Raw genomic sequence first — 19020 nt, forward strand, 5'->3', positions numbered from 1 at the left:
CTCAATGTCCCCAGCATCCAGCACAGAGCCGGGCACGTAACAGATACTCAAGAGGTTCAGGTTTTGAGAAGTGCCCAAACTGTGATACCCAAAGGTGCCATATGCTTTTCCTGCCTCTGTGCCTTTTTTCAAATGAGAGTCCTGAAACACCTTTTCTGCATGTCACTTGTGCCCTTGCCCCCTCCAGCCCCAACACACACCCACACATACACTTGCACAAATTCTTGATCCCTGCTCTGTGGCAGCCAAAATGAGGAATTCTGCGGGCAAGGCAAACGTGAGAGAACGTATGACTCACCCGCCCCAGGGTCTAGTAAACAAACCCAATTGCTCACATATGAGTTACTGCACCTTCATCAAGCTGTTACTTATGTACTTATTCTGAGAGACTCTCATTTACCAAGGAACATCTGTCTTTCTCCCTGTAACCTCTATTAATCCCTGATCCCCCATCCTAAAGACCTTCCCTCAACCCTATTTTTCCCCCAAGCTACCACCTTTCTTCCTACAAACTGCTAGGATCTCCTGCCTTCCATTTGACTGCTAATATCCACTTTGTTTAAATTCTGACCTCAACCTCTTCATCTTCCACTCTCATCTTGCTTTGGATTGCTTGGAGTTACACATTCGTAAAATAAAGAAGAGCTTCCCGGAGGCAGCACATGTGCTAAACCTTGAAGTCTGAGTGGGCTTTTAGCAGCAGGGTTCAGACAAACTGTCCCAACTTGACTTCCTGCTGCATTCCAGCCATCTTTACACCTGCTCACATGCGCTTCCCCAGCTGTGTTCTTCCTCTCAGTGAGGGCGCCAGTCTCTTTCTTAGACTAGAAAACCAGCCATCCCCACTGCACCAAAACTAGTCATCTTTTCATTTTCTCATTTTTCTTCTTTCAGGCCACAACGGCAACCTAAACCAAACTGACAGCTTTCTAACTTAGCTCTTTCACTGCCAGACTCTCCCCACCCCAAGCACTGATCACACACTCCCCTGGTCAAACATTCTCACGGGCTGGCTGCTGCCTAAGAAATACAACTTCCACATCAGAGCATCCAAAGCAGTCTCAGCCTCCTCCTGCTCTGTCTTCCCACCTCCTCTCTCCCTGATCCCCATCCTGACTCTCCAAACCCACTCCCGACACACAACTTGACCCAGCGCAACCCCAGTGGACACAAGTCTCTTCCGTCCCAGGAGCTTTGCTCTAGCTGCTCCCTGGGCCCATGATGCCCTCCCCACCCGGCCCCTAAAAGCCACCTCGAACTTCAAGGAACCTGGTGAAAACACACCTCTGCCACCAAAGCTGATTTGCTGCTAATACAGTCTGTATTTATAACATATCCAGCAGTGAGGCTGGCCAAGAGGAACTAAGCATCCTCCACTCCACGCTCCCAAAGTAAAATTTAATTTTCACTTCATGTTTTAAAGTAGACGAATTGGTCATTTTTTTTTTAAAGTTTCAAGGGACAAAAAGGCAATCTCGGGACTTCCCTGGTGGTCCAGTGGCTAAGAATCTGCCTGCCAGTGCAGGGGACAAGGGCTCTATCCCTGGTCCTGGAAGAGCCCACGTGATGCAGAAACAACTAAGCCTCGGCACCGCAACCAGTGAGCCTGCGCTCCAGAGCCCGTGAGCCACAACAAGAGAGGCTACCCAGCACAGGGAAAACTAAAATGAACTTTTTAAAAGGGCATCATGGCCTCCTGTAACCAGGATGTCCGGACAGCAGTGCTGGCTTCAGGCACGGCCGGCACAGGTGGATCCAGGCTTCAGGTGATCTTCAGGGATCGTCCCCCTCTTCCTCTCCAGCTCCACTCTCCACATCACAGGGAACAATGGCTCATGATCTAACAAAAAGAGAGACTCTTTCCCCCCAGCAGCCATCTGAGCAAATCTCTGTTTGGTTACTTGGCTCTGCTAGGATCACGTGTCCACCAAGGATGCTGCTGGGGCCAATGGATGCCACAGATGAAAGACCTTAAGCGGGAGGAGGAGAGAAGCCAGAGTGTGTTTCTCCCCCACCCTAAGCCCTCCTCTCTGGGTCACAGAGCATCCCTGGCCGCAGCCGCTTCCTCTCCAGCGCTCCCTCCTCCTGTGGTCTCTGCACTGGCTCAGCTGTCCAGCCATGGTCTAGTTTCCACAGAAGCTCCTGGATTCTGCTGACCTCACCTCCTCCCGCCCCCCCCACCACCCCCACCACTTGGGTGACTGCAGCTTCCTGCTTTCCTAGGCTCTGGGTTACCTCCCTGTCCTCGGCGTGACTTCAACATGTCTTCCAGCACCAATGTAATTAACTCCCTGCATTATAGTCTCTCAGTTTGAAAAAACCTACTGTAGTTTTTAACTCCCTGACCAGACCACAACCAATATTCAAGCTGACAAAGGACAGACAGAAATGTATCAAGAAAACGTGAAGAGGTCAGTATCAGGGAATAACAAACACCACTACCACCACCTCACAGCTATTCAAGGGTGGGCTGCCGTCTATGGGGTCGCACAGAGACGGACACGACTGAAGCGGCGTAGCAGCAGCATGCATCGGGCGCTACTCTAAGTGTGAACTCACTGCATCTTCGTATCAACCCTGTGATGGGGGTACTCACTTCTGTTATCCCCTTTTCACAGAGGAGGAAACTGAGGCTCAGAGAGGTTAAATAACTTACTGTCACAAAGACTACACACAGTGGAGCTGGGATTCAAATCTAGGCAACCTGGCTCCAGAGCGTACACTCTAACACACAAATCCCAGCGAGGAGAGGGTTTCAAGCAGGGGGTTACTCAGCAGGATCAAGTGCTGTTCAACCTATCAAGAAATCAGGGAAGGCAGAGATATGAAGTGCCTACTGGATTTAGCAATAAGGAAGTCACAAGGGACCTGTAGTAAAGCCAGAAGCCAGACAGCAGTAGGCTGAGTAAGCTAGCGGTTAGGAACTAGAGACAAGAGGAGCAAACCTTTATTTCAAAAGGTTTGGCTCTGAAGAGGAGTCACAAAATAGGGCATGAGATGGAGAAGGAAGCATCATAAGAGTTCCCTTTGTTTTAGAAGGGAACTACTTTGTTTTAGAAGCAAGAGCAACTTGAGGACCTCTAAACACTGATGGAAATGCAGACACATACCCGCAGACATGGAAAACAAATTTATGGTTACCAAAGGGGAAAAGGGTAGGGGATGGATAAATTCAGGGCTTGGGATTAACATACTCAATAGTATATTTAAAGCAGAAAACCAACAAGGACTTACTGTATAGCACAGGGGACTACATCCAATATTTTTTAGTAACCTATATGGGAAGAGATTCTGAAAGATATATATGGATACAGGTACATAAACTGAATCACTGTGCTTATACACCTGAAATTAACACACTGCTAATCAAACATACATCAATTTTAAAAAATATTCTTAATAAAAATTTTCTTTAAATTTTTAAAAAATTGATGGGAATGAGCCAGTTGACAGGGAGCGTGAAGACACAGGAGTGAGGCAGGCCAACAAAAAGCAGGGTCTCTGAGAGGCCAGAGCAGGTGGGCTGTACCCATAGTCCAGGATGGGCCTCTGAATCCTCTTCTACTGCAACCCGGGTGGGAGGTACAGAAAGGGAGGCCACGGATTCTGATCACCCTGAGTTTGGTGGAAGGAAGTTCTTTTACAGCAGCTTCTAACTTCTCTAAGGCAGGAAGCGAGGCCAACAGAATGAGCGGGTAGAGAGGAGGCGGGGGTGGCAAGGTGTGAGGAGCAAAGCTTCCATCAGCCATGGTGCAGAATGGGAGGAAAGAAAGGAAGGCCCAGCCCAACATCCCCTAGGGAAGGGAATGGCAACCCACTCCAGTATTCCTGCCTGCGAAATCCCATGGGCAGAGGAGCCTGGTGGGGTCCTATAGTCCATACAGCCCCTCTTCCCACACAATTGCAGAGGGGTGGAAAAGGGAATGTAAATATGAAAGTAATGTGTGGATGTTAGGCTCATCAATTTGGGCTATGGTGAAGACAGGACTGACAGCCCCTCTAGTCCATGGGGTCGCAGAGAGTCAGACACGCCTGAGCACAACACAACAGGCCCAACATCGCCAAGGCCCCGGCTGCGCTCGGAAGCTGTGAGGCTACACTGGCAGCAGCTCTCAAGGTACCTCCCCTCCCAAGGCACGGGCAAAAGACAGGAACAAACGGAAGGACCCAGACTGGATGTAGAGGAAGGAGAGTGAGGGGACTGCGTCAAGGACAGCGGCAGAAGAAACCGACAAGCGGAGCCATGGAATCTAAAGGAGTCCAGTGAGCACAGGCCTTGGGGGAACAGGTGCAGGCAGTTCTCACTGACTGGCAGCAGGACAGGCAAGATAAGAGCTATCTGATGGCACTATTTCAGAGTGGGCACAGCTGTCGGTGTTACAGTGCGAGGGTGTGGCCACAAGAGAGGGCAACTGAACTGGGTAAAAGGATGGAGGTGAAAGATTTGCACAGAGTTCTTGCAATGAAGATATAATTGGAGAAGACAGCTGGGGGGTTAAAGATTTTAACGAATAAGAGAAGTAGGGAAGTTATGAAGAAGTAGGGACAAACTGTGATGGACACTTGTGAAACAACAGATGCTCGTCCAACATTCATTCATTCCTTCTCCTCCTAAGAGCATCCTGACCCTGCTTCGGAAACCACCACCTTCTTCCCAGGCACAAAGAGGGCTCCCAGAATACGAGTAAGAGTCTATGCCTTAACTCTATGTCTGGAGGGTGGGGGTAGGAACAGAAGTGCTCATGTTATTATTCTTTAAACTGTATAGATACATAATACAGATAACATTTATATACTTTATCTATTTTATATTCACAATTAAAACATACATACAAAAACTTCCCTCCTCTACCCTCCAAAGATAAGGACCTGGCCCAGGCCTTGGGCAATCAGTTACAAAGATTCAGCATCTGACCCAATTCAGGCCCAGAAGACTCTAGCCCAGAGCTTTGGCTGGAATTATTAATATCAGGAAAGAGGTGCTCTCTTTCGGCTGGAGTTGCAAACCTCGTCTGTAGGCTATATCCCTTCACCGGCTTGAGAACGTCACTAGTTAACACAGAGAGAAGGAAACAGAGCCTGGAGTCGGAAGTGACAGACTCCCAGCATCATTTGAATACCTTGTTCCAGCCATTCCAGAAACCAAAATACCTGCGGCTTTTCAATGTGAGCCAAGAGATTTTTTTTTCCTTTTCTTCAGCTAGTTTGCGCTCAGTTTATGTCTTTTTGACAAAAAGGAAACTAAACTCAGTGGAGCAGTCAAATAAAGGATTCTCAATTCAACAGCCTGTGTGATCCTTCGATACTTAAGTCAAATCATACCCTCCTACTGTTCAAGTCCCTGCAATGGGACTCAAAGTCAAGGCATAAGTTGAGAGCGGCATACCAGGCTCTAGATCACTGGCCCCCTTCCCCTTCTACCCATGGTCAAGGCCTCCCCACTAGCACTCTGCCCCAACCACACAGGCTTCTAGGGTAGCCCTGATATGCTGAGCAGGTACCTTCAGGACTTAGTTCTGGCTGTTTGTTCCACCAGGACCCTCCTCCAGACATCCACTCGCTAACTCCCTCAACTCCTTCAAATTCTCTGCTCAAATCTCAAGTTCTCAATAAGGTCTACCCACCTCTGTACAGCCAGTGATCCTGAACACTCCCCCCGCCCCTCTAGTTTGACTTCCTTTCACAGCATTACCTAGGGACTTCCCTGGTGGCTCAGATGGAAAAGCGTCTGCCTGCAATGCGGGAGGCCCGGGTTCAATCCCTGAGTCGGGAAGATCCCTGGAGAATGACAACCCATTCCAGTACTCTTGCCTGGAAAATTCCATGGACAGAGGAGCCTTGTAGGCTACAGTCCATGGGGTCGCAAAGAGTCGGACACGACTGAGCAGCTTCACTCACTCACTCACTCACAGCATTACATAAAATCACTAAAAATATACCCAACCAGGACAGGGGTTTTCAGCTGGTTGACTTGAGGTCCTAGAACAGTGCCTGGCTTGTAGGAGGCCCTCAAACATATTCTGAGTGAGCAAATACAATGACACGAGCCTCAAAGGAGCAGCACTTGGTCTTTAAAAGGCAGTGGAGAGAAAGGACATCGACCACCATCTCCTGAACGTAAAATAAGCAGAGTGGAGGAGGAAAGGACCCCGACCCCCATCGCCTGAACTTGAAATAAGTGGAGTGGAGGAGGAAAAGATACCTCCGTTTTGAAGACTTTGAAGGGGAAGTAGTGATCTAAGGGAGCAGAAAGTAGGTGAAAGAGCTCCGTGAAGAGGTTAAGGATGTGGGTAGAGGTGTTAACCACAGGTGGGGCTTGAGAGGACTTGGTGTTACGTTTTGGGAGGAACACAAGAGCTGGAGGCTGAGTTAGGGGAGAAGCAAGCCCAGAGTGGTTCGCAGGTGAAAGTAAAAAAAGAGAAATGGGCTGAGTGGTTTATTTACATTTCAGGTGGCGATAAAAGATACAGTGCTAGAAGACCCGGTGAGTTTAGCTAGCATAAAAGAATTCCTAGCAACCCTTGGTCGATAGAAAGGATTCTGCCCTTCACACCAAAGTTTGAATGATTTTAGACTGTGGGTGAAAAGGCCATCACATTTGGTCTTTCCTTCCTTCCCAAAACCCCAGAGGCCACTGAGAAGTGTCTGCTGGACTGAGACGCAAGGCTTTCCCTCTCATAGCACTACAGAAAGCAATTCCCCTCTGCATAATAACCCTGCACTATGAGCAGCCTGTCAAACACTCATTCTCCAGGTCCAGAACTGACTATGAGTCAGGCATCCAGGGTCACAATCCCAAGGCCCCAAAAGGCAAGAAGACACAGGCTCCTTTTCAAAGACAGACCAAAGCACTCAATGCTCCTACCTGCCCTCCAATGACCCCGATATTTCCTGGGCAAGAGAAACCGGGACAACGGAAAGGCTTCCTTCCACGGGTCCTGATTCACCTCTGTTGCTTGATAAGCTTCTCTCTGCAGAAATTTCTCCAGAGTTATGAGAACATATGTGTATGCCAAGACTCAAGGAAAATGTTCCTCCCAGTCAAAGAAAGAAATTCTATTGCTCTGTAAGCCTCTAAGGAAAAGTGGCTCACTATAAATCAGGCCCTTGGGAGGGAGGTCATTTTGATGTTCCTCATAGCTCTAAAGAGACTTATTAAATATTCTAATAATTAATAATAATGCCTTCAAGATTGCCTTTCTCAGGGATCTGTCCCTGTAAAGGAAGCCAGGGGTAATCAGACTTAAGCTTGACTTCAGGGCCACTAACTAGATCCTGGGGGTACAGGGCATCTGTCCTTTCAGTACTTAGCAAAAATGCCCACACTTCTGAGTCAGGTGTCCTCCAACAGTGGTTGATTAAGCAATCAGCTTCCAAGATGGCCCCAACAATTCTCACTTCCTGGGATTCATACCTTCTTCCCAGACTGTACCAGTGATGACCAGTGTGACCAATAGCATATGGCTCAGCTATATCATTTCTGAGATTATGCATCTTGGGATCTCTCCATCTCTTGGATTCCTTGCTCTCGGGGAAACCAGTTGTCACCTAAAGCAGCCTTATGGAAAGGAACAAAGGCCTGACAACAGACAAGTGAGTGAGCATGTAAGCTGGAATCCACCCCCTAATCCAGTCTTCAGTGACTGCAGCCCATGTCAAAGCTTGAAGAGAAGCTCATGAAAGATCTGAGTCAGAACCACTGAGATTTAAGTTGCTCCCAGATTTCTGACCCAGACACTATTTTCAGATGCTCAATGTTGGAGTAATTGGTTACACAGCCATAGATAATTAATTCACTATCCTATATAGACCTGAGAAAGAAATCATAAGTTTAACCTCAATTCCTATTCTACATGCACACACAGGACCAAGTTCTGTCCATAAGAAAGCAACAAATTATCATCATTCAACAATTACTTATTAAATAGCAAATATAGGCAAGGTATTTCCAAGCAACTGAAACCTTCATATAGTTTATAATCTTCTATAAAATAAAGAGAAATATTTACAAAGAGACATGCACATACCTCCAGTTGCTCAACCCATTGGTTTCATTAGCTTTATAAGTTTCCTTACTCCTAATGCTGTCCCTCCCCTTGCTCCCCCAACTCTACTCTTTGCTTTCACAAAGCTCTTGGGAAGGTTCATCAAGTTCCACTCCCCGGCTATTCTGACTACTCAGTGCTCTCACACTCATTTTACTCACCACCACATGTCCTCCCATCTAAGGGGGAAAGAAAGCTGGGTCTCCTGATTTCATTTAGTACTGGGACAAAGAGGCATTCATTTAGTATTTTACTAGGAGAGAATAAATATCCTGATCACAGGTGTTGAGAACAACTCTAATTTCTGCAATTAGTGACTAAGTCACCACAGCAGCGCTGATACAATCACTGCTGAGTCCTGATCACAGCTGAGATGCCTGTGGGGGGAAGGGAGATGCCGTCCGCCCCTAACCCTTCACTGGACTCTCCCGTCCCTCAAAGCAGCAGGAGGGTCATGCTGCTCTAAGAGAATCAGGAACCTCCCTCTACACAAAGGAGGTCAATGGGCGACCTTTCTTCCCATCAGCCACAAAACCAGCCTCTGCCAAGCCTAAACAGCGTGGGAGACCGTCAGAGGTAAATGGAGCCCCAGACAGAAAACCACAGGGGCACTCTCCTCCCGCAGCCGGCGGGGATCTGAGTCAGGTGACTCTCCTGGGCACACAGCAAACCTAAACAAAGATCAATCCCCACGTGACAAACGGGGGGTAAGAAGCCTCTGGCAGTTAAGACCACGGAAAACCATTAACTCTTTTTTCTTTGCAGTCCCAGCAAACTGGCGGAGCTACAAGTGACTGCATCTGGAGGAACCGGGATCCCATCCCCGGACACAGGCGCCGAGCACTGCACACACGCCTCCAGCCTCAGCGAGCAGGCGGGACCCCTCCCCACCAGCTGTCACTGGCGCTCGAGACCAGCCAAGCCCGGCCAGCCCCTCGACTCTGGCCGCTCCCCCTGCGCGACTGCGACCCCGCGGGGGCGGCAGAGAGGAGACGCTTCTTCCCAAGGCTCTGGGGCTAGGGCACGCCGGCCCCCGGGAAACGGGCGGCAGGGTGGGCGCGGCCCGGTGCCCAGCCGGGCTCTACATGCTTCATCCCCCTCGGGAGCCCAACCAGTCTCCCAACCGCAGCCCCGCGCGTCCCACCTTGTCGCCGAAGCTGCGGGCAGTCAGCAGGTCCGGGCTGGGCGTGCTGTCGCCGCCCACGGCCTCCTCGCTGCTGGAGCCGGCCAGCGGGTGCGGCATGTCGCGCAGAGATTGGGGCCCCGTGGACGGCAGGGCCTTGGGGGGCCCGCCAGACATGGCGCGCTCGGCTCGGGACGCGCCCGCCGCCGCCGCCGCTTCCTTCTACAGCCCGCCTCCGCGGGCTCCCCCAGCGCCCGGGCCGAGGCCGCGCTCGATCGGAGGCCCAGCACCAGCGGGGTCGAGAGCCGCCGCCGCCGCCGCCACCCGCCGGCTGCGTCTGCCCGCGCCGCGCTGGGCTGGGCTGGGCCGGGCTGCTCCGCTCTGAGCCGCGCCGCGCGCCCCCGCTCGGCACCCGAGCCTGCGGCGGGTCCGCTCGCACCTTAGCCCGGGCGCCCGGCCCGCAGCGCCACGCCGCCCAGCCAGCTCGCGGCCCCGCCCCCGCGGCGCCCGGCGGTCCCGGGAGGGGGAGGAGGAGGGGGCGGGGAGAGCGCGGGAGGGGCGGGGAAGGGGAGGCGGTCAGCTCGGTCCCCGCCCGCCGTCCCGCAGGAAGTGCGCCCCCGGCCCTCTGCGGCGGTCGGGCGAGCGTCCAAGCTCGTCTCCCGGAGGCCGGCCCCTTGGGGTCTGCGCGCACACCCCGGAGCTAATGTTTAACGGAAATCAGAGGTGGAAACAGACGTTGGAGGGCCCTGTTCTATTCCAGCCGCGTTTACTGCTGCGCCCAGGGGCAGCCACGCTTGGGACTGGGGCGGGGGCTTTAGGGACACGCACGTGAGTTGGGATTTTCTGGCCTCTCAAACCCGAGATAGAACGACGAAGCAAGAATGGCATAAAAGGTTATGAGGCTCCTTGAGCACAGAGAACATCGGGCGGGGAAACCTACAAGGGAATTCGAGGAGGCATTGTGGATTTCATCAGAGGCACGCTGAGATCCCTATGCCTTCTTGCTTCTGCAGTTCACCGGGTTTATGTAAGGTAGAACCTCAGGAGAGAGAGCATCAGTAAATAGAAAGCGAGTGCTACACTTGATCTATGACTCTTAAACGCACACCTTGACCGAACTGCCGTTTGAAAGCATCGTGAGGTTCCCTGTCGTTGGTTTTCATGCTTCTGTGCTTCCTTTCCAGGCTTTTGGCTGGGCTGGACTCTGACCTTCGTTATCCGGATGGAGATAGTCAAGGCGTTACTTGGCTATTTGAAGATGGAAGTTCACCTTCTTTCTCCACTTTACCTGGCTTCACCGCTTCTGTGTTCAGGGCCAAGTCAGTAGAGGTCATCAGCCCATGTTAGGAGAGATTGATACTACAGTAACAGGGAGGGATGCCCTTATAAGGGACCGCATTTCCTGATCTATTTCCCAAACCCTTTAGGTCTATCCAGTTTCACCTGACTAATCTTTTTTTTTTTTTTGGCTCCCCTGGGTCTTAGTTGCAGTGGGTGGGGATCTTTCGTTGCCTTCTATGGAATCCAGTTCCCTGAGCAGGAATCAAACCCAGCCCCCCTGCGTTAGGAGCACAGTCTTAGCCACTGGACCACCAGGGAAGTCCCATCACCTAACTAGTCTTGAAGCTGGGATTCACTGTGGTCTCCATCACGTTTTTGTTTTTGTTTTTTTCAAACAAACAAATGATACTTTAGCAGGAGGAGAATGCCAAGAGCTAAAGCTGACCCAAAACATCTCCCAGGGATTCACTGAGACCTTTCCTTATTTCCCCTGGTCTAAATCATCTGACCTTAGTCCTCAAGTTATCATCTGTTCCCTTCCCCCCACCCCCAACGCGGATCTGCTTTGGTGGAGGAGAACAGGGCTCAGAGGATACTGGGAACAATTTTAAATACTAAATCTACCTCACAGGAATGCCAGTGTCCAGCCATCTTGGAGTTGTATAAAATTAATACTTTTATATTCAAGGGATACTTACAACTATGACAGACCCTGTTGTCTGTTCTTTCAATTAAAGCAAATAGCATGAATATAACTAGACATGAGAGTTCTACAGATGTACAACAGATATATATATTTTTTTTATTGAATGGTGTTTTTTTTTCTTTAACACCCAGGCCACCTTCCCATAATCAAGGTCTTATTTTATTCAGACTCCACACAGCTTTCTCTTCAGAATGCCAAGTAAGAGTGAAAAGGGACCAATATTTGAATTCCTGATTGCAAACTCTAAGTGGGTGACCATGAGCAAGTTACCTAACCTAAATGAACCCACTTCCTAAACCAAAAAGGACAAGGAGCAGGTAGTAAAACTTCCTTTACTTGGTGGTTGTGAGAACAAAATAGCATTTGCTATCTAACATTCCCAGCAAAATGCTGGCATGGATAGATGTTCCCTAAATCTTAATCCCCTTTCTTTCCCTCTGTGCTTTCTCTACTATTCTTATGAAATGATAATCATAAAGCTTTCATAAACATGCTACTCCCCAAACTCCTCTATTTGCTCATTTGGGGTCAGTGTATCATTTTTCTATGCTCCTACCATTAAAAAAACAAAAACAAAAACAAAACAGAGTCTCTGAAAGCCCATATGAAACAGTTTATTTTCTAGTTTCCTGGTTGGTCAATGGCTTGTGGCCACAATGATCCAGTGGGTAGTCATCAAAACGAAAGAAAGTGAACTTCTGTGGAAAACATTTTGGAATACAGTTTCCACCATTCCAATTTAGCCTAGGACTGCCTATTCATATTCACCATTTCCTGTTGTATTTCAGTGTTCTTTGTGGTGGAAAACTGTCACTGAAATAGAGCAAGTGTTCCGGACTATATGCCTGAGCTTCTACTAAAAGGTTTTCAAAGCAACGTGGTGGCAAGGAGGAAATGTGAAGTGTCTGCATCGGAGCAAAAGGTTGTACTGTTGACTGGAATTTATGGAGAGAAGCTTGGGTTTCTAGGGCTCAGCTCTGAGGAAAATGCACTGGATGTGTGTGCATAGGGGAGGTACCACCAGGACCCAAGAACACAGCATGGGGCCTTCCCCCACCTCCCAGTCCCCTCACCGCTGTCCATAAGCTGGAACCTTTCAGAAGACAGGGCTTTGGGCCCCAGAATTCGGTAAGTATGCCTGAATCCTGAAACGTCATAGCAAGTCTCAGGGCTTTCCATGAGCACCCAGACCTCAGAAACAAAGCAGCGTCACAGTGAAGCATTCTCTCTTTCCCTCCCCTGGTACAGCATGTGCTTAGGCCTTATTCATGTTTGTGTTAGCTGCTTATCTTCTTCTGGTTTTTCATACAATCATGGCTTTATTTTATATGACATCCCAAACCCTGCCTCAAAATAACACCACCACTTCTGAAGTGGACGGCTGATGAGGACAAAGGAGGTTTTCAGAGGGCATTCAGAGTGACATGTAGAAAGCCACAGCGGGCCGCCTCCAACAAGAGGGGCAACTGAGAAGGCGCTATCACCAACAGAGGCAAAATTGTGTGCACAGTTGAATTTAGCCAGTGATGTCCCAGGAAAAAGCAAAAGCCAGAAGGTCCACTGGAGGCCTTTTGCAAACAAGAAATTAGAACTTACCCCAGAAACAGCAGAGAAGCTTGTGAGTAAGTGATAGGATTGTTTCATCTTTCCACGTAGAAGCTCCTAGCTTGAAAGCACGGAGACCCTCTGCAGCAGGGAATGTAGTACAGATGGTGGAGTTGGTGCCTAAGAACCACCAGTGAGTTTGTTAAGATGCAACTTTCTAGACCCACCTAAGAGAGTCTGATTTAGGGATGATGGGGTCTGGAATCTGCATTTCTTAAAAACAACATCCTAGCTGATGCTGATGCTGATGCTGGTCTATACAGACTATACTTTAAGAAATACTGTTTCTCATAGCTCCACCCATTTCTCTAAATCATATATTGATGTGCCTGTTTGTGTCAGTAGCGCTTTTAAACTTGTTACTTTGGAAAATTTTCCTGTTTGATGAAAAGTTGCTCAGAAAGGCAACTTTCTCTTATAAAATTCTAATTATTTGGTCCTTTTGCCCTAAACTTTATGCTTATTTTTATTGACCATGTACCAGGTGCTTAAAATGTGGGCAAAGAGCTCAGATGAACTGTCTGCTGACAGATTCATATCACAGCTCTGGCTGTAAAGACCCTCACAATGAAGTAGATGTTTTCCAGAGCCCCCTCCACCCCCAGACTTCTCTAGCTAACCCTGCAGGCTTCCCGGAGCTTCATCTGGCCACGGAAATGTGATTCATTGCCAGTACAGAGGGCTACCTGTTACCTGACTGTCTTTACAAGATGGCTCTGGAGTGTGTAGGTGTATGTATATTCCTTTGTAGTGTCTAGCCATGTGAGAGGCTGGGCTGGAGAAGGGTATTGAGCTGACAAGCACTGGAAGCCTTAGTATTGAGGCTTATTAGTGAATCTTTGGACAGAATGGAAAGCCTGTTTATTAGCTGTGTGACCCGTGATAGTCTTTGGTTCCATCACGAGGAATGATCTTTAAAAAGCATCTAGAAAATGAACGTTCAGACATCATATGACCCAACAGTTCCACTCCTGAGACATACAAACAATGCATATGTATATTCATCAAAAGATGGATTCAAGAGGGACTTCCCTCACAGTCCAGTGGTGAAGGCCCCTTGCTCCCAATGCAGGCGGCATGGGTTCCATCCCTGGTCAAGGAGCTAGATCGATCCCACAAGCTGCACAGCATGGCCCCTTCCCCCCAAAAAAGAAAAGATGGATTCAAGAATCTCCATAGAAGCAGATATTTATAGTAACCAAAACTAGAAAAAACCCACCTGACTGTCAACAGCGTAGTGACACAAATATAATGTTATACTGCAAGGAGAATGAAGAAGCATGTGGTGGGGAGATCCCTGGCGGTCCAGTAGTTAGGATTCTAGGCTTTCACTGTGTGCGGGGGTCTGGCTTCAATCACTAGTATGGGACACTGAGATCCTGCAAGCTGCCCAGCGTGGCCAAAAAAAAAAAAAAAGATGCAACATGGTGAATGAATTTCACATAGTGTTGAGTGAAAAAAGCCAGATAGGAAGGAATGTCTCCAGCTGATTTCATTTGTATAAAGTTCAAAGACAGACAAAACTGATGTACTGAGGTAAAAGTGGAATAGTGTTACCTTTGTGGGGGTTCCTGGGGTAATGGTATTGTTTTTTAATAGGGGGGCTAGTTCTTTGTAAAACTTCATCAAGCAATACCTTTCTGCTCTGTGAGCCCTTATGTGATAACTTCAGTAAAAAGCTTACCTACATAAAGCATCTAGTCTATGCCCCTCACTCCCTAAGTGTGGAAGCTGAGGCTCAGCGGTGTTAAATAACCTGCATGAGGTTGACCAGTTAGTTCTAACTGCTCGCGCCCCCTCCTGATGTGGTACATTCTGATGTGGTGTGGGTCAGCAGAATGCTACTTCAGGCAAAGCCAAAAGGCAAAGGAAGGAGGAAGTAAGCAAGGAGAGAAAGAACTGTGAGCAGCTGTGAGTTGGCTGCCCGTCCTTTGCCCCTCATGACTGCTTGTGTCCCTGTCTTCCTCTCCCTTCAAATGCAGCCTTGTGAGGCCCTGATGCCTGGAGCTGCTACTGCCATCTTGTGGCCACCAGCGAAGCGTTCCCAATTCCCCGAGGATCACCGAGGGCATAAATGTAGTGTGTCTTTGATGGCATCATTGAGCCACTGCACTTAACTCCGGCCTTCTTAAATGGAAAATGCACATCCCAGGACTTCCCTGGTGGTCCAGTGGCTAAGACCCTGCACTCCCAATGCAGGGGGACCACGTTCAATCTCGGGTCAGGGAACTAGATCCCACATGCGGCAACTCAGTTTGAATGCTGCAACTAAAGATTCTGCATGCCTTGTCAAAAGATTGAAGATCTTGTGAGCTGCAACCAAGTTAAGACCCAGCGCAGCCAAATAAATAAATATTTTTAAACACACACACACACATCCCTAAAGTCTCAGGCTGTTTAATGGGGATCCCTGTAACGTGCAGCTGAACTCATCCTTAGGGATTCAGAAGATGAGGAATACAAGCAGGCAGGGGAAAGTCTAAGAAGAGAGCATGCCTTGGTGGCAAGCAACGTTCCCAGCAGCAGCAGCATCCTTCAATAACGTGCATTCCCAAACAGACAAGGTGAAAACCAGTTCTTGGGTGGCGGTGAGGGGAGCATATAGTCTTAGACATTACAATGGCTGTGGCCTGGCAAAGCTCAGCCCCACCCAACAAAATCTGATTCCTTAGTATTTAGTTATTTTTGCTTGCTGCTGCTAAGTCACTTCAGTCGTATCTGACTCTGCGCAGCCCCATAGATGGCAGCCCACCAGGCTTCGCCATCCCTGGGATTCTCCAGGCAAGAACACTGGAGTGGGTTGCCATTTCCTTCTCCAATGCATGAAAGTGAAAAGTGAAAGTAAAGTCTCTCAATTGTGTCTGACTCTTTGCACGACCCCATGGACTGCAGCCTACCAGGCTCCTCTGTCCATGGGATTTTCCAGGCAAGAGTACTGGAGTGGCTTGCCATTGCCTTCTCTGGGAAATCTGAAACCTCATTAACCGTTCTCCTCTAGAGGTAATGATAATGAAAAAGAGAAAAAGGTGGAAAGGAAAAAAACACTACTCTCTAAAGATACAGGAAAAGCTCTAAAATAGAAGAGGAGCAGTTTCATGCATTGGAGAAAGAAATGGCAACCCACTCCAGTGTTCTTGCCTGGAGAATCCCAGGGACCGGGGAGCCTGGTGGGAGGCCGTCTATGGGGTTGCACAGAGTCGGACATGACTGAAGCGACTTAGCAGCAGCAGCGGGAGAGTTCCTGCTTCCTAAGGCAGAGCTCCTGAGCCTTCCCAAAATCTTTGAACACCACCAGCTCTTCCCAGATCCTTGCCACCCTGGTGGCTCAGGACAGGCCTGTGCTTTATACACAGGGTGATAAATGATCATGCAGGCCCACAGACTCATCTTCATTATACAGAGGTAGTGAGACTGTGCAGGCATGAGGCTTTGTCTTTCTAACTGCTGAGCAGTGTAGCAAGATGGGGCTGAAAGTTACATTCAGGACCCAGATTTATGGGCCTCCCTGGTGGCTTAGATGATAAAGAGTCCACCTGCGATGCAGGAGACCTGGGTCCAATCCCTGGGCTGGGAAGATCCCCTGGAGAAGGGATGGCAACCCACTCCAGTATTCTTGCGTGGAGAATTCCATGCCCAGAGAAGCCTGGCGGGGTACATTTCATAGGACTGCAAAGAATACGACACGACTGACTGACTGACACACACACAGCCCGATCATAGATCCAGATGACTGGGCGTGTGCTCAGTTGTGTTCAACTCTCTGCAACCCCGTGGACTGTTACCTGCCAGGCTCCTCTGTCCATGGAAATGTCCCAGGCAAGAACACTGCCGTAGGTTGCCATTTCCTTCTCCAGGGGATCTTTCTGACCCAGGGATAGAACCTGTGTCTCCTGCATTGGCAGGCAGATTCTTAACCACAGTGCCACCTGGGAAGCCCCCAGATGACTGAAAGCTGGCTAAATATCAAGGACAACAAGCTTTAGTTTTCATGTCTGGGGGTGGGTGTCTGTTGATATTAATATGAGTAGCAAAATAAGTATATAAACAGTTTAATTTCTCTTGCCTTTATAGTAGCAAAATATTTACATTATAAGATAATAAGATTTTTCACATAAATGGTGGGTTGAAAGATAAACCGAGGTGACTGGGAGATTGGGATTGGCATGTAAAACTACAATGTATAAGTTGACTACAGAGAATGACTGTATAGCGCAGGGAACTCTACTCATTACTCTGGTGACCTGAATGGGAAGGAAATGCAAAGAAGAGGGCATATATGTGTACACACAGCTGATTCACTTTGCTGTTCAGCAGGAACTAACACAACATTGAAAAGCAACTATGCTCCAATTAAAAAAAAAAAGATGAACTGAGGTATATTAAAAGTTCTAAGAGTATTTTTAAAATTGTAAGAGTTTATTCAAGCAAAAATCTATTTGAATCAGGCAGCGCCAAACCAGAAGTGGTTAGGAGTCCTCCATGGATAGGAGCTGGGGAGAGACTTTTATGGGGAAAGGGCAGAAGTAAAGAAATGATGGGTTGTCTGTAACTTAAAGACTACTTGGCTGTTAGTGATTGGTTGTTCCATTTCATAACCTTGAGTCATTTACAGGCTTACATTTGGGTTTGCCACAGCCTAATGGCCTGCTTGTTTAACAAAAGTAATGTCAAACTGGACAAAGTCTCTTAAGTGACTATACTTCTCAAGACAGTTTTAAAAATTAATTTCAATTTGAAGAAAACATGTCCTCTGGTAAGTAAACAACTGAAGTTGCTGATTAAATTCTTAATATTTAGATTCAGAAATGAACCAAATTTTACATATATTAAAACACTAAAATGGGGATACATATGATAAATGGTTATCATAGTATATTAAAATATATTTTATATCATAAATTATCACTTATATTGCATTTTTACCATCTCTTAAAGCAATAACTAGAGGCAGACAGTAAAAAATCAGTATTATGCTTCACTCTGGGTTGGGAAGATCCCCTGGAGAAAAGAAAGGCTACCCACTCCAGTATTCTGGCCTGGAGAATTCCATGGACTGTATATATAGTCCATGGAGTCGCAAAGAGTCAGACACGACTGAGCAACTTTCACTTTCATAGTACATATAAACTGATACATATACAAATATGAGAGGACTATTAATTGTTTAATATTGCAAAAATGTCCTTCAGCCATAGTGCAACTGTACTAACTCATGAGCAACTCCAGAATCACAAATGAGAAGAAGAAAAGCAAAGAAATGGACATTCAGCTCTAAAGAGAAATGACTATTGGTTGTGCAAGAATTTATTGAATTCATCTGGTATTTAGAAGTTAATAATTTGTTTTCTTTCTCACCTAAGGACTTCTGCTCCTTAACTATTCCTTGCACCAAAAAGCAGTGTCCATTTTTGACCTTGTGAGAAAATAGAAACAGTATATATTGGTTTCTGCCTTCCATTCCCCACCTTGCTCCTGGCACAGAGTTCGTGAAACTCTTGTGAATTCCTCAGTGATAAGAACACTAGGAGCATCTGCTGTTCTAACTGTTGGCGTTTGCCTCTGGTTTTTAAATCCACTGGAACTTTCTGGGTAATAGGAGTGGTTTGTTCTAATGAGGTGATTCTGGGTGGGCTCCTGGATGGTAGTTAAATCACCACCGGCAAGATGAAGTCATGATCAGAAGTTTGGGATTTTCAGCCCTATTCCCCAGTCTCCAGAGAGGGGAGGGGGGCTGGAAATGGAATTAACAATGATTCACCATGCCTAGATGATGAGGCCTCCATAAACATCCCAAAGTATGGGATTTGGAGAGCTGCCAGGCTGGTGAAGTCCCCACACACCAGCAGGGGATACACCCCAACTCCACAGTGACAGAAGCTCCTAAGCTCAGGATCCTTCCAGACCTCACCTTATGTATCTCTATCTGGTTGTTCAACTGTATTCTTTATCACAGTCTTTAATAAACTGCTAAACACAGGTATTTCCTGGAGTTCTTTGAGTTCTTCTAGCATTTAATCGGAGAAGGCAATGGCAACCCACTCCAGTGCTCTTGCCTGGAAAATCCCATGGATGGAGGAGCCTGGTGGGCTGCAGTCCATGGAGTCGCTAAGAGTCGGCACGACTGAGCAGCTTCACTTTCACTTTTTCATTTTCATGCACTGGAGAAGGAAAATGGCAACCCACTCCAGTGTTCTTGCCTGGAGAATCCCAGGGACGGGGGAGCCTGATGGGCTGCTGTCTATGGGGTCACACAGAGTCAG

The 19020-nt window shown here is 48.0% G+C and overlaps 1 protein-coding gene and 1 long non-coding RNA gene across 6 annotated transcripts in view; one reads left to right on the forward strand and one right to left on the reverse strand.

Moving 5' to 3' along the window:
- Positions 1–9610, reverse strand: part of SNX30 (sorting nexin family member 30) — a 109191-nt gene extending 99581 nt beyond the window's left edge. For 4 of the 5 annotated variants that reach the window (XM_042242884.2, XM_042242883.2, XM_042242882.2 and 1 more), the window contains exon 1: positions 9190–9610. In XM_042242884.2, the coding sequence (XP_042098818.1) occupies positions 9190–9345 (156 nt within the window). In that variant the 5' untranslated portion in view covers positions 9346–9610. The remainder of the gene's footprint in view (positions 1–9189) is intronic. The other variant, XM_060408907.1, reaches the window with a different exon arrangement.
- A 160-nt stretch (positions 9611–9770) lies between these two features.
- On the forward strand, positions 9771–15137 carry LOC121818588 (uncharacterized). The gene is made up of 3 exons (XR_009599113.1): positions 9771–10487; positions 11944–12283; positions 14743–15137. It is a non-coding gene; the product is annotated as an uncharacterized LOC121818588 (long non-coding RNA).
- The last annotated feature ends 3883 nt before the right edge of the window (positions 15138–19020 follow it).

Source organism: Ovis aries, chromosome 2 (genome assembly GCF_016772045.2).
Source record: "Ovis aries strain OAR_USU_Benz2616 breed Rambouillet chromosome 2, ARS-UI_Ramb_v3.0, whole genome shotgun sequence".
Taxonomy (NCBI): Eukaryota; Metazoa; Chordata; class Mammalia; order Artiodactyla; family Bovidae; genus Ovis; species Ovis aries.